The sequence below is a fragment of the Megalops cyprinoides genome, chromosome 1 (assembly GCF_013368585.1).
Source record: "Megalops cyprinoides isolate fMegCyp1 chromosome 1, fMegCyp1.pri, whole genome shotgun sequence".
Lineage (NCBI taxonomy): Eukaryota > Metazoa > Chordata > Actinopteri > Elopiformes > Megalopidae > Megalops > Megalops cyprinoides.
This window is the reverse complement of record NC_050583.1, coordinates 55566362-55578259: the sequence shown is the minus strand read 5'-3', so window position 1 is coordinate 55578259 and position 11898 is coordinate 55566362. Positions and strand designations below refer to the sequence as shown.

The 11898-nt window shown below is 39.6% G+C and overlaps 1 protein-coding gene across 1 annotated transcript; it reads left to right on the top strand.

Annotated features, from left to right (window-relative positions):
• Positions 1-564: 564 nt before the first annotated feature.
• Positions 565-4678, top strand: cdk1 (cyclin-dependent kinase 1). Its single transcript, XM_036529329.1, has 8 exons — positions 565-606; positions 1453-1501; positions 1815-1971; positions 2085-2208; positions 2751-2921; positions 3163-3326; positions 4223-4364; positions 4531-4678. The coding sequence occupies exons 2-8, from the start codon at positions 1465-1467 to the stop codon at positions 4645-4647; spliced, it is 912 nt and encodes a 303-aa protein (XP_036385222.1). The 5' UTR covers positions 565-606; positions 1453-1464; the 3' UTR covers positions 4648-4678.
• The last annotated feature ends 7220 nt before the right edge of the window (positions 4679-11898 follow it).

Genomic DNA, 11898 nt, shown 5'->3' with positions numbered 1-11898 from the left:
TATTATGAAAGGGCAACCTTCTCAAGTATAATTTTATATCACTTAGACACTAAGGCAAAAGTGTAGTTCAGATATCTTTTAAAACATTAAGATTATAGACCTTAAACATACAGAAAATATAGTCTATTCATAGGGGTTGATAGCGGTTGTCTGACAGCCCCGCGACCAAGCTTGCTAGCAAACAGGTATCAGCCAACCAATATGTGTAAGTATCAAATAAGTATTTAATAAAAAAATAACAATAAATGTAAGCAGAGAGCTAAACAACACGAACGTTTTGCATTTCCTCTACACTTTTCTATAGGTAACTAAAAAAAACCATAGCCTACCACTTAGCAATACCTTCTGTAAACCTTGTCTTACAAACAAGGAAGTTATTTCGTGGGTTCCAGCACCGCCCACTCTTAATTTTTTTTTTCGCCACCGCGTTTTAAAACCCTTCTCCCGCTTCAGCACATCTGCCTCGCCATTGGCTGTTTTGAAAGTAATCGGGAAACATGATTGCTTGAATTTGAAAGGCATCGACCGCGGCCAGTTTGAAACCATATTGTACATCCAGCATTCACAAGGACTCGTGTGCTACAGCAAGGAACAGTCAGAAGTAAGGTTGTTATCATTTTAAATTCTTGTTAATTATTTTATTTCTGTGTTGACAAAAGAGTGCTCATTTAATGCAATATGTTATTTGTCGACCGTTGGGCAGTTTTGCTTATTTTAATGCGTAGAGGAGAAGAATTTGTGGATGCTTTAGCAAGTTCAGTACAAGGTGGTTAGCTAGTTAGCCAGCGAGCTAATTTGACGAAGCATGTTCTCCAAATGTGGTTCCCTTGCTATCTGATCTGTTTTTCTTCACCGGTTAATGTTGTCACTAAGACCATCAGTTAGTTTAGTTCTTATGAGTAACGTTTATTGGTTATTGTTCGTTATTTGACTTTGCTAGTTAGCTAACCTACAAATCTGCGCGACACTTACAGATGAGGATTTTTGATGCATACATGCAGTTAACGTTTGCTAGGTGTCTTTTTAGTTTTGTGGGCACTTCAGATATAGATTAATCATGGTCAGTTTGCTAAGGTTAGATCTGAGTAACCCCTAATGAGGTGATAGCTGGCGAGCGGACGTTCAGAGACTTCAGGAAGTATAACCTATCTGTTTAATTTAGTCATTAACAAGCTGTTTGCAATTATAGTTACACTTACCTCTGCTAATTCGCTAGATGGTTATCTTATAAATACGTATTATTTGTTAGCTATTTTTGCTAGCAAGCCATCGTCACAACGTTGGTTTACGATTACAAGGTAGTTATCTTGCTTAACTCTAAGCAACTGATTCATCTACCTAACTCTAGGATAATGCAGGGGCTTTTGCCAAGTTACCAATTGACTAAAAATGTCCGAATCTTGTGCTACCTAACTATTTTACCAGTGTTTTTGTTTGTGTTCTGTCGACCAGGAAACTGCAGCTATGGACGAATACATAAAGATAGAGAAAATTGGAGAAGGTAAGGTGTAACACTACCTAATGTTAGCTGTGTGGCTAAGTAGCAGGCTCTTTTTTTCTCGTTCTGTCTAATAGTAAACGTTAGCTTAAGTTATCTGCCGGTTTTACCAATTTAATATGCTTCTCCTTCATCAGCACCCTTACATTGTTAATTTTGTTGTTCAGTCCAGGTCTCACTGTTAACAACTGCCGTTGTGCTAGTGTCAACCTAGCTATGTTAAACTTTTTGAAGATGAACATTTATACAGCATTCCTGTCTAGGCTTTATATGCCATTGGAATCTGAACAAAATGCCAACCTTCTTCTTTGGGTAGGTACCTATGGGGTAGTGTATAAGGGGAAACACAAGACTACTGGCAGGGTGGTGGCTATGAAGAAGATCAGGTTGGAAAGTGAAGAGGAAGGAGTTCCCAGCACTGCTGTGAGAGAGATCTCCTTGCTCAAGGAACTGCAGCATCCCAACGTTGTATGGTAAGACTTATGGGCACTCCAAGAATGCAGTGTACAACAGCTGGAATGTTGTGTAAAACTACTGTCATCTTAGCTGCTCTAAAGTAGATTACCTTCTGTAAATCTGCCTGTAGTCTTTTGGATGTCCTGATGCAAGAATCCAGACTCTACCTCATCTTTGAGTTCCTGTCAATGGACCTAAAGAAGTACTTGGATTCAATTCCCTCTGGCCAGTATATGGATCCTATGCTTGTGAAGGTATGGAGCATTTCACTGTAGTTTTTATATACATATATTTACAGTACTTGGTAGGGTCACATATTGAGAGCAACTTTAACATTAGATAATATGGCTTTAAACATTAAATGTCACAGGGGCAATAGGAAAAGGTGCAGAACAGCCAGAATTACACTCTTAGTCAGTGAATTACATTTTATGTTATATCGCATTTTGTCACAAAGCACTGAATATAGGGCCCAGTGCATGTTCATATTCAGATGGAATCAAAACCAGAAAATCCATGACCAATTGTAATCATACAAGAGTAAAATGAATAGTCTCTACCAGTTAGCCTTTAGATCCTTAGTATGTGTAGCTGGTCATAGCATATGTTTGCTTTAAATGTACATACATATATATTTATTTCATGATTTTATTGTATTTATCATTTACAGCCTTGATGTCAACATCAAACACTTGTCTTAAATGAAGTGGATCTGTGCTGTAATGTTTGGGTATTCATATATTATTTTGTCAGTGGTTGTCTGATAGTGTTGACCTTTGTTATTGCTTTCTCTCAGAGCTACTTGTACCAGATTTTGGAAGGAATACTGTTCTGCCACTGCAGAAGAGTTCTCCACAGAGACTTGAAGCCACAGAACCTGCTGATCGACAACAAGGGGGTTATAAAGCTGGCTGACTTCGGGCTGGCTAGAGCCTTTGGCGTCCCAGTGCGGGTTTACACTCATGAGGTGAGGGAGGGGATAGTTCGGGGAAATCTTGGAATGGCAGGCATAAGGGTGAATTAAATGAAGGGTCTTAGAGCATGTCTTTCAGCTGTCCTGTTACATGGGCAGATTTGACACTCAAGAGGTGTGATTGTTCCAAGTACAATGTTTGTTAATTGTTAAACGGATGACTTTGTGCCTCAAGCTGTATCTCTAGACTGTTGTCATGGTTGGTTTCTATTTTGAAATTTGTGTGTCTGGGCAGGTTGTGACGCTGTGGTACAGGGCACCTGAGGTACTTCTAGGAGCTTCCCGCTACTCTACCCCGGTTGACATGTGGAGCATTGGCACAATTTTCGCTGAGCTGGCCACAAAGAAACCATTGTTTCATGGTGACTCCGAAATAGATCAGCTTTTTAGGATTTTCAGGTAAGGCACAGAGAATTGCTGTCATTTATTCAAACAGTCATGTGTCTTAATAGCTTCTGAATCAACTTAGTTAAACATTAAACGGTAGCATAACAGGTGCCAGCTGCCAGCCTTTTCCCCTAACAATTAGGGTTCCATCGTCTGCCACAGGTTTTTATTTATTTATTTTACTCCCGTTACTCATACTTTGATTGCAGAGAATTTATTTGCTCCTTACAGGGAGTCCAGTACCGTCTTAAATCATTTCAGACATTTCTCATATTATCACGTCCTGATAATCATTACTATGTTTGTGTAATTTCGGTTCTCTGCTGATGTCACAGAGCCATACATGGTGTCAGTGCTGGACGAAAATTCTGATTTACCACTGGCTACCACATGACCACGTATTCAATTTATAAATGGCACACATGGCTAAGTAATATTTTGAGGCCACTGTCCCCACAGATGTGCAGACTCAGGCTTGTGCAGACAGGCCGTGTGAAAGCACCAGTAGTTAAAATGGCTATTGAACATTGGTGAGCTTGTGATCAAGGGCAAGTTTGCTTTAACCAGCTCCCTGAGAAGCTGTTCATTTAATTACCTTTGTCATAAGCTTGGCATCTGGCTACCCAAGTTTCGCCAGCACAAAATGACAGTAACATTAGCTAGGTAATAGTTTACCAGATGATGTTCAGATAAGTAAGCCGTGCTGATTTAGCGCTGTTGCAGTGCCGCACATGAGCAAAGCATTGCTAACTAGATACCCTTTTGAGATGGCTGTTGTGAGCAGCCTTGGCAGCAGTGCAGATGCTGCTGTGGTGACACGTGCAGGTTGCGCAGATGTGCAGGCTTCTGCGTTCTGCCGTAAATTTGAGGGCGTGCTGCACTGCTTTGTGTTGTCTGTCCCCCTGCAGAACTTTGGGCACTCCAAACAATGATGTTTGGCCAGAAGTGGAGTCGCTGCCGGATTACAAGAACACGTTTCCCAAGTGGAAACCAGGCAATCTTTCTACAATGGTGAACAACCTGGATAAAGATGGCATCGATTTGCTGTCGGTACGATTTTGATTTTGTTTGCTCGCTCCCCGCCCGGAAGCATCTAAACTGCCTAAATATTGGACATGACTATCCCTTATGGCACAGTGAACGAGGTGAAATTTTAAGTCTCTGCACTGTTTTTATTTGAGCTCATTTAACCCTTTCCATCCCTATGCTCTTTCAGAGAATGCTAATCTACGACCCGCCAAAGAGAATCTCAGCAAGGCAAGCGATGAGCCACCCCTACTTTGATGACCTTGATAAATCTACCCTTCCTGCCAGCACAATCAACAAGTTCTGAAAACTGACAGAAGAAAAAAAAACTACTTTCGGCATGCAATTATGGATTTATACTGATTTATGTGTTTTCCAGTCTGTTTGTTACATATTCATGTATTTCACTAATTTCTCACTGAGTTCCTTTTCTATGGACCCTATTGTGTTCTGTAAATAGCGTCTTGGTTTTGCCTCAGAACTGTGTATTGTACAAGTCAGATGCAGCAAGACAAGTAATGTTTGTATATTTATAATAATATCAATAGGAAAGTGCACTTATTGAGATCGCAAGTATACATAATCTTATTGTATATCCACAGCAAACAAAAATGTTAATAAAGTGCACTTTTTGACATCCCAATTATGCATCCTCCTTGTTATTGCATATGGTAGAGATGGGAACATTTATGCTATCACTAATGGTGTACTTAATGTCAGGGAAATGACTCAGAAGTAGTGCTGTGTATTGGTACTTTTTATTCCATGACATAGACTGTGAAGAGGGTTTAGCCAAATGCATATTGAGTCATGCTGTGTCCTAGAAACGCTCATGCTGTTATGGATCTACTGTAAGTATATCCATGGTTTGTTTTTTGTTTTTTTTCTTCTCTGGCCAAGATATATTAGGCCGGTTTCATTTTGTGCTATGACTGCCGACTGTTTTTTATTGGAAATGGATTTGCATCTCTGCCAGCTAGAAACTATGAAACTGTAAACATAAGAAATCAGGCTTCCTATTATTCTTGAAAGTATTTTATCCTGAAAAGGGGCAAATATCCCATTGTCACTGTGCTGGTGGTATGGCATGCTTTATTATCTCGCTGTCTTGTACTTCAGGCTACCTTAAACTGCCTTACCAAAACAGTCACCTTCCAGTGTTAAATTGTTGACTGGTATCCATTGCAATAATACAAATTGCAACAATATTGCAATAATAATCCTGAAAAACTGGTTATCCTTAGAATGTCATTGGAGTTGTCATTTACCAAGAATTGAGCATATGCAGGAGTGCTTCATTTTTGTTATGGAGCTGATATTTAAACAGGATGCAAGAATTTTAGGCTGGGCTGTGTGGTATTTTGTACAGTCCTAACTACATCAATCCTAACCTGATTTAAAACCTATGTCTAATTTCTAGGTCTCAACAGTGGATGTATTCCTTTACTTTCCCATTGTGGTAATTGGATCAAACCTAGTTTTATTGCGCAAGTCACAAGACAAGGACCTAAAAATAGACAAAGTGACCTGACATTCTGAAAATACAGCCTTGAGGTAGGAGTTGTTGTACTCGCACCATTCCTCATCAATACTGGCCCAGGGGGTGTAGTGTGTCAGGGAGTGTAGTGTTCAGCATACTGATTTATCCTCTGAAACATGGCACGGTTTAGAAATGAAGTACATGATGTCCTTTGTCCTAAGGCCTCACATTTTTTAGGATCTTTAATCAGGAGCTGAAGGTCTCAGAATGGTTACTATTCACAAAATAGGTTATATATAGTTTAGGTTGAAATGGTTGGAAATATCTGTCCCGTTATTTGTTTTTAATATTGAAATGTTTTTTTTTTTTTTTTTACAAAACGGGTATTTCCTGAAACATGATTTTGCCTGTGGAGGAACTTATACTGTATTGCTTTTCATTTTTTTTCTCCAAAAACACTTTGCATGTTTTTCTTTTCTTCTATGAATTTTAAATAGTCTTTGAACAGTGTCCTCTGAACAGCACGCACTGCAGGGATTACAGCCTGTTTGTTATGTAAAAGGAGGATTTTACATATCTATTCCCAGACTGTACTTGAGCTAGGCCACTAGATGTCCCCACGTTAACACATTTTACTCTGCTGAAAGACTGATGAAGTCACCATATTCACAGTCCATTTGGTGTCTATAGCACTGCACTAAGACATGGGCTTTTTTAGCTACAGTATTAAAAAATCCACAGTTGTTTAGACCTGTAATTCTTACGAGTATCTAATACTGATGATGAACTGCCTTAAGACTGGAAAGTGCAGCATAAGAATGTCCATGATACCAACACCAAACAAAATTCTATATACGTGCTAAACTGCAATATCTGCATAAAATTAAACAATTTTTTCAACACATCAGTTATGAAAATCACTTTATTATTGCAGCGTGTTCTATTTGCATGAGAAAATCTGAGGGAATGTACAATAGCTCTTTTTTATTTTCTATTTATTTTTTTTTTCCTGAAGAGTACGGCAGTGAATGCAAGTTACAGCTATATAAAAGAATTTACAATTAACTAATATTTTTGAACAATGGTTTGTTCAAACAATTGTGTGAAATCATATCTGTTGCCGTGAAAAGCGTTTTGAGATTTATGAATACCTCATTGACGCTGCTGGGGAAGAGACTTCTTTTTACAAGAAAATTATTATTATATAAACATATCGTAGGTGTGTCCATGAGCATTTTGACCCCAAAATGTAAACCGGATCGGTCTGGTTTAGGACTTAGCCACTGGGTTACCACTGGGATTTAGTTCCCAGTCTGGTCAGGATGGTTTGTTTTGGTTCCACCATCAGGATCCATTTTAACCTACAGCAATTCTTGACCCTTCCTGACTTGGCCAGATAATACTGTCTTGGCCTTTGGAGGTGGATATGTATGTTTCATTTTTAGAGGGCTATGAGCTAACTAACAGGCCTAATCCTCTAGGTTACTGGGTCAAACAGGTCATGGAAGTGCCAGACTGTCAAGTTCTCAAACCCTTAGAGAAATGCGCTGTGGGATTGTCTGGCATGTAGAAAACTGAACATTCTATTACAGAATGTTCAATACCAGTAATTTATGACAACTGCCTTCAAACCAGGAGCCTGTCAGAGAGTGATATCTGTTGTACATAACATTTCATGTATATTCGGCATGATCTCGTGCTCCCATGTACTGCTGCTTGGACATAATATAGAGATTGCATAGTGTTGATTAAAAATGGGCAATTGGTGTGCCATATCATTAGAATACCTATTAGAATAAGGCGGGGAAGGTTAAGGAAAACGTATATACCACAGACATGCCTCTAGTTCTAAATAAAATGTTTTGTATTCTTTTATTATTTAAGTTATTATTATTTTTAAAAGAACAGAATTTGATCACTTACCTGAAGGAGTAACCTGTATCTTGTGCTATGGAAAAAGTTTGGAGGGTGTTTTTTTTTTGGGCCCCATTACTGAAGGGTATTTATGGAACCATTATCCCAGCCTGGCTTGGTAATGCACAGTGCCCCCTCAAGGCCAACACTGAATCATTTTGCAAGTGTGACTGACAAGTTTGCTGAGCTGTGACACTCAGACACACAGGTACCTCTAGTAAAAAAAAAAAAAAAAAATCAACTCTTTGTAATTATTTCCACTGATAAGCAGGATAGATGGAGGAACAGTCTTTTTTGTGTGAAAGATTTGTCCATAAATCCAGTGCCTATTTCTTCCTGCCTTTGAAATGTCTAGTTTAGATCTTTGATTGATTTTGCGGTGCCCAGTCACATTTTTCAAAGTTCTCTATCTTCCCTGCAGTCATATTTGATGCATGAGTATAAGTTACTTAAAAAAACAGCTTAGAACGTAAAGCACTGTCATCATTTTACTTCGACTCTTGCTTAGAGTTTTACACCCCTCTCATATTGGTGCATGAATTAAACGGGCCCCTGCTTTGACAGGCAACAGGAGTGTACATCTCAGCGATCTTGGCAGTCCATAACTGTTGCACCTGTGTAATTACCATGAACATCGGTGACCCCCTCCCTTAACCCCCCACCCCCACCCTTCGCCCGCAATGTGATTACCTCTCTTCCGCCGTTTAGTCCTTCACCCGCCGTGACTCTGCTCAACCTGCCAAGCCGCGGTATTAGCGGAAATCCTCACACAACACACACAAAACGCGTCACACAAACAGCGCGCCCTTGCTCCGCGCCGAGTCAACTTACATAACGAGCTTCTTCTGGATGAGCAAGGCCACGTTGTGATGTGCAGCACATAGACAAAGCAGAGAGAATCTGACAAATTTTAACCGAATGGGCAAAAATGTGTCCTTCAAAGATCACAGACACCTACAGACGACCCCTTGGATAATGCAGTGCTGTTCTCACAAGCTGCAAACCATCCCAAGAATCACTGGGGAGGATGGTGCAGCTATTATTTTTGGAGTTCAATTAGCATCAATTATAATAAGAAGACAAACTCTTCGCAAAAAGAATGCCAGACTGCATGTGTTATCTGTTGTAACCCACTTCATGTCTGAAACAGAAATGATTCAAGGCCTTTATGAACACAAAATTAAATGTATCAATGTCTGTTGGAGCCAGAAAGCTTTCCTCTTGAATGACCTTTATGAAGGCAGGAGGGTTTATAGTTCCACCTTCTGACCTCACGCTGTGAATTTAATAACAGTTTCCACATAATGTTCTCACATTATGCAATATAATAATATCACATTTCCTTGATGTTTTTGTAACGCTACCCCACTGCTGAAACGCTACGGCAGTGTTGACCTTGTGTGAACCAAGATCAGAACTCAACGTGACAGCTTGATTACAAACTTGTCCCTGCTGACATTGGAAGCATATTTACCAGGGTTTTTTTGTACTGTGTGTTCCATTGTCTTCAGCATTAAAGACTTCATAATGAACTGCTCTGGTCCCATTTTTCTTTCAACCCCAAGGACATTCAGACACCCCTTTCCAGAGCATATTTCACCATACTCTGCTGTACACACACCGCTCCAGACCTTTCAAGTAATGCATGCCGTACACGCCAAAATAATTTGTCCAAGTCTCATTACTTTAGTTTTCATTTTTTGAAGGGGAAACTATGCTTTTCTCATGAATCAGACCCTGGAAAGAATAACTAATGGCACAGGACAACCGTTTAAAAAATGCACACTTTTCTTTTCCAAGACAGAAAGCACTGGAATCCCAGCAGAGTTCTAGCAACCTACTTACTGTCTACTAAAGAGATGGATTATATCACAGCATTGCCTGGCTTAGCTGTGTTGCAGTAGACATGCTAGCTTTTAAGAGTGTCTAAAAATAGACTGTGCAGAATTGTCTGTATTTTTACAAAGGTAAACAGACAGGATGAGATGAAAGTGTGTACTTGAGGTCCTCTGCAGTGCATTTAATAAGAGTCCTTCACTGGGGATTTGGTAAGGCTATAGGGACGAGAGCAATGACAGTGGCACTTAATCTGCAGAAAATCTTTTTGATGCCCATATGAAAACTTATAACTGGTGTGCACATGAATGCACAAAACACTCATTTGTTTTTTTTTACCCTATGGTACAGTATCTAGTGAACATATTGTTAAAAATGTGAACCTGCTCATCCACAAAGCACTAAGGGTTTGACACTGAGGCTTTTGAAAGATGTACATGTCCGATTACAGAATTCCATCTACACAGTCAATGTTTTGACTGCCTGATTTCAGTTACTGAATATGAACGGTTGCTGTTACTGTTACTGCCCGTGATCTACATAGTAGACCATGTTGCCCAGGGTGACTTGCAAAGGCTGCTGAAGTCTTTTTGTATCTTTCACGTTCAGAAATCCCATTTATGCAACCAAGCTGAACTACCTCAGTCAAGCATAGGGGTCAATGGATGGCACCACAGAGGTCAATGCTGAGCTACAAAAAAGGATTCCCAGTGGTCTACTGTAGGAGCGAACCCATGATCATCTGGCAAAGATCCTGGCACTCTGATCACATTGCTGTCCCACTGACTAGTTTCCCTGAATAAAAATCTACACTCACAGATAAGATCAAGAAGTAAGGCACTGTAAAACAAACGAGAACACACACTGTTCTTAGGTAAAATCAATAATTTATTGAACAGTATTCCCTTTAAAAAATAAATAAATAAATAAATAAACAAACAGCTTTAAGGATAATGACCCGCAAGATCAAAGGCCTTTGACAGCAAGAACCAAATGAACCAGCCACTTGGTCTTTAGCAGCTGATGATGACAGTTTCACAAATTCACCACTGATAACAATCACACGGTATCTAGTAAGTGTTACGATCTACTTACTGCTTTGGTTAACATAAGTAAACCTACGCTACAGATAGAAAATGAAATACAGTTTCAAGTATCAATGTTCCCCTTTTTTTGTTTGGCAGGTTCAGTCCTGCTTCCTTTCCCTGTGGGCCTGGCCATCTCTCCAGGGGCCCATATACTGGAGCTACAGGCACCACAAACACCTTTATATGCTGGCCCACATTTACACAGCCAGAAATGATCGTTCACAATGACTTCTCCTCTTTGATTAGAAGTTTACATCTGGAATTTTCCATCCACAACATCTACATACACTGTTATTTCCGGATTTGATATTGACCGATATGTGAATTCGTCAGAGTAAATCAAATCAAGTTACCAATCTTATTAACTACAAGAAGGGCGATTAGTAATATTAACATGTGCCGATGGCAGATATATAGATTGTATTAGTGAGTTTAGGTCCATGTCAAGTAAACCCTGAACTAATTCATAGTACTAAGCCCTTCTAATTACAATAAGAGAGAAGTCTTTTTTTAACCACAGAGGTCAATACTGTGCTACAACAAAGTATATCGAGAAGTTGTACAAAAATAATTTTCACATCTGGAGTAAAGCCGTGACATTTCCAGCTCCAGATGAAGTCTGTTTAATACTTGGTGGGCTGATGGTGCACTACACTGCCACCATTAGGCCTCGTTTTCAACCAGGCAAAGGAGTTATTGCATTTAACGCTGATTTTATGCCAAGGGCTGGCGCATGAGTGACTGCTGTAAACTTAAGACAATCAAATGTTTAACGAGTTTACATCCAAGTAGTTACAGACCTACAGCAAAACACAGACTTCACCACGGTGAGCCTTTTGCCCCGTCTCACAGGTGACAAAACCACATTCACATAAAAGCCGCCTTTTTGAAAGTAAGGGCCTTCGTGCGTGTGAGTCGCACGAGCCGGCCAAAGAATATTTTTTTCTTATCTTTATTGTTATCATAATACATATTTAGCACTTGTATCACTTCACTTCATGTATAGAAACTATGACAGTGTCTACAGGAGCTCAACCGAAACTTACATGACTTAAAACAAGAAATTTGGTATGACTTAGTTCACTGAATGCAACTGTGAAACTCCTATCTTTACATACATTTGCTGACACATGCCTTTACATGTGGACTGCGGTTCGATCCCAGCGCTCTTTGGCACACGTAAAGTCTCGAGACCGGCCGTCCAACAAAAAAGCACTGGTACAATCAACAGATACAATTT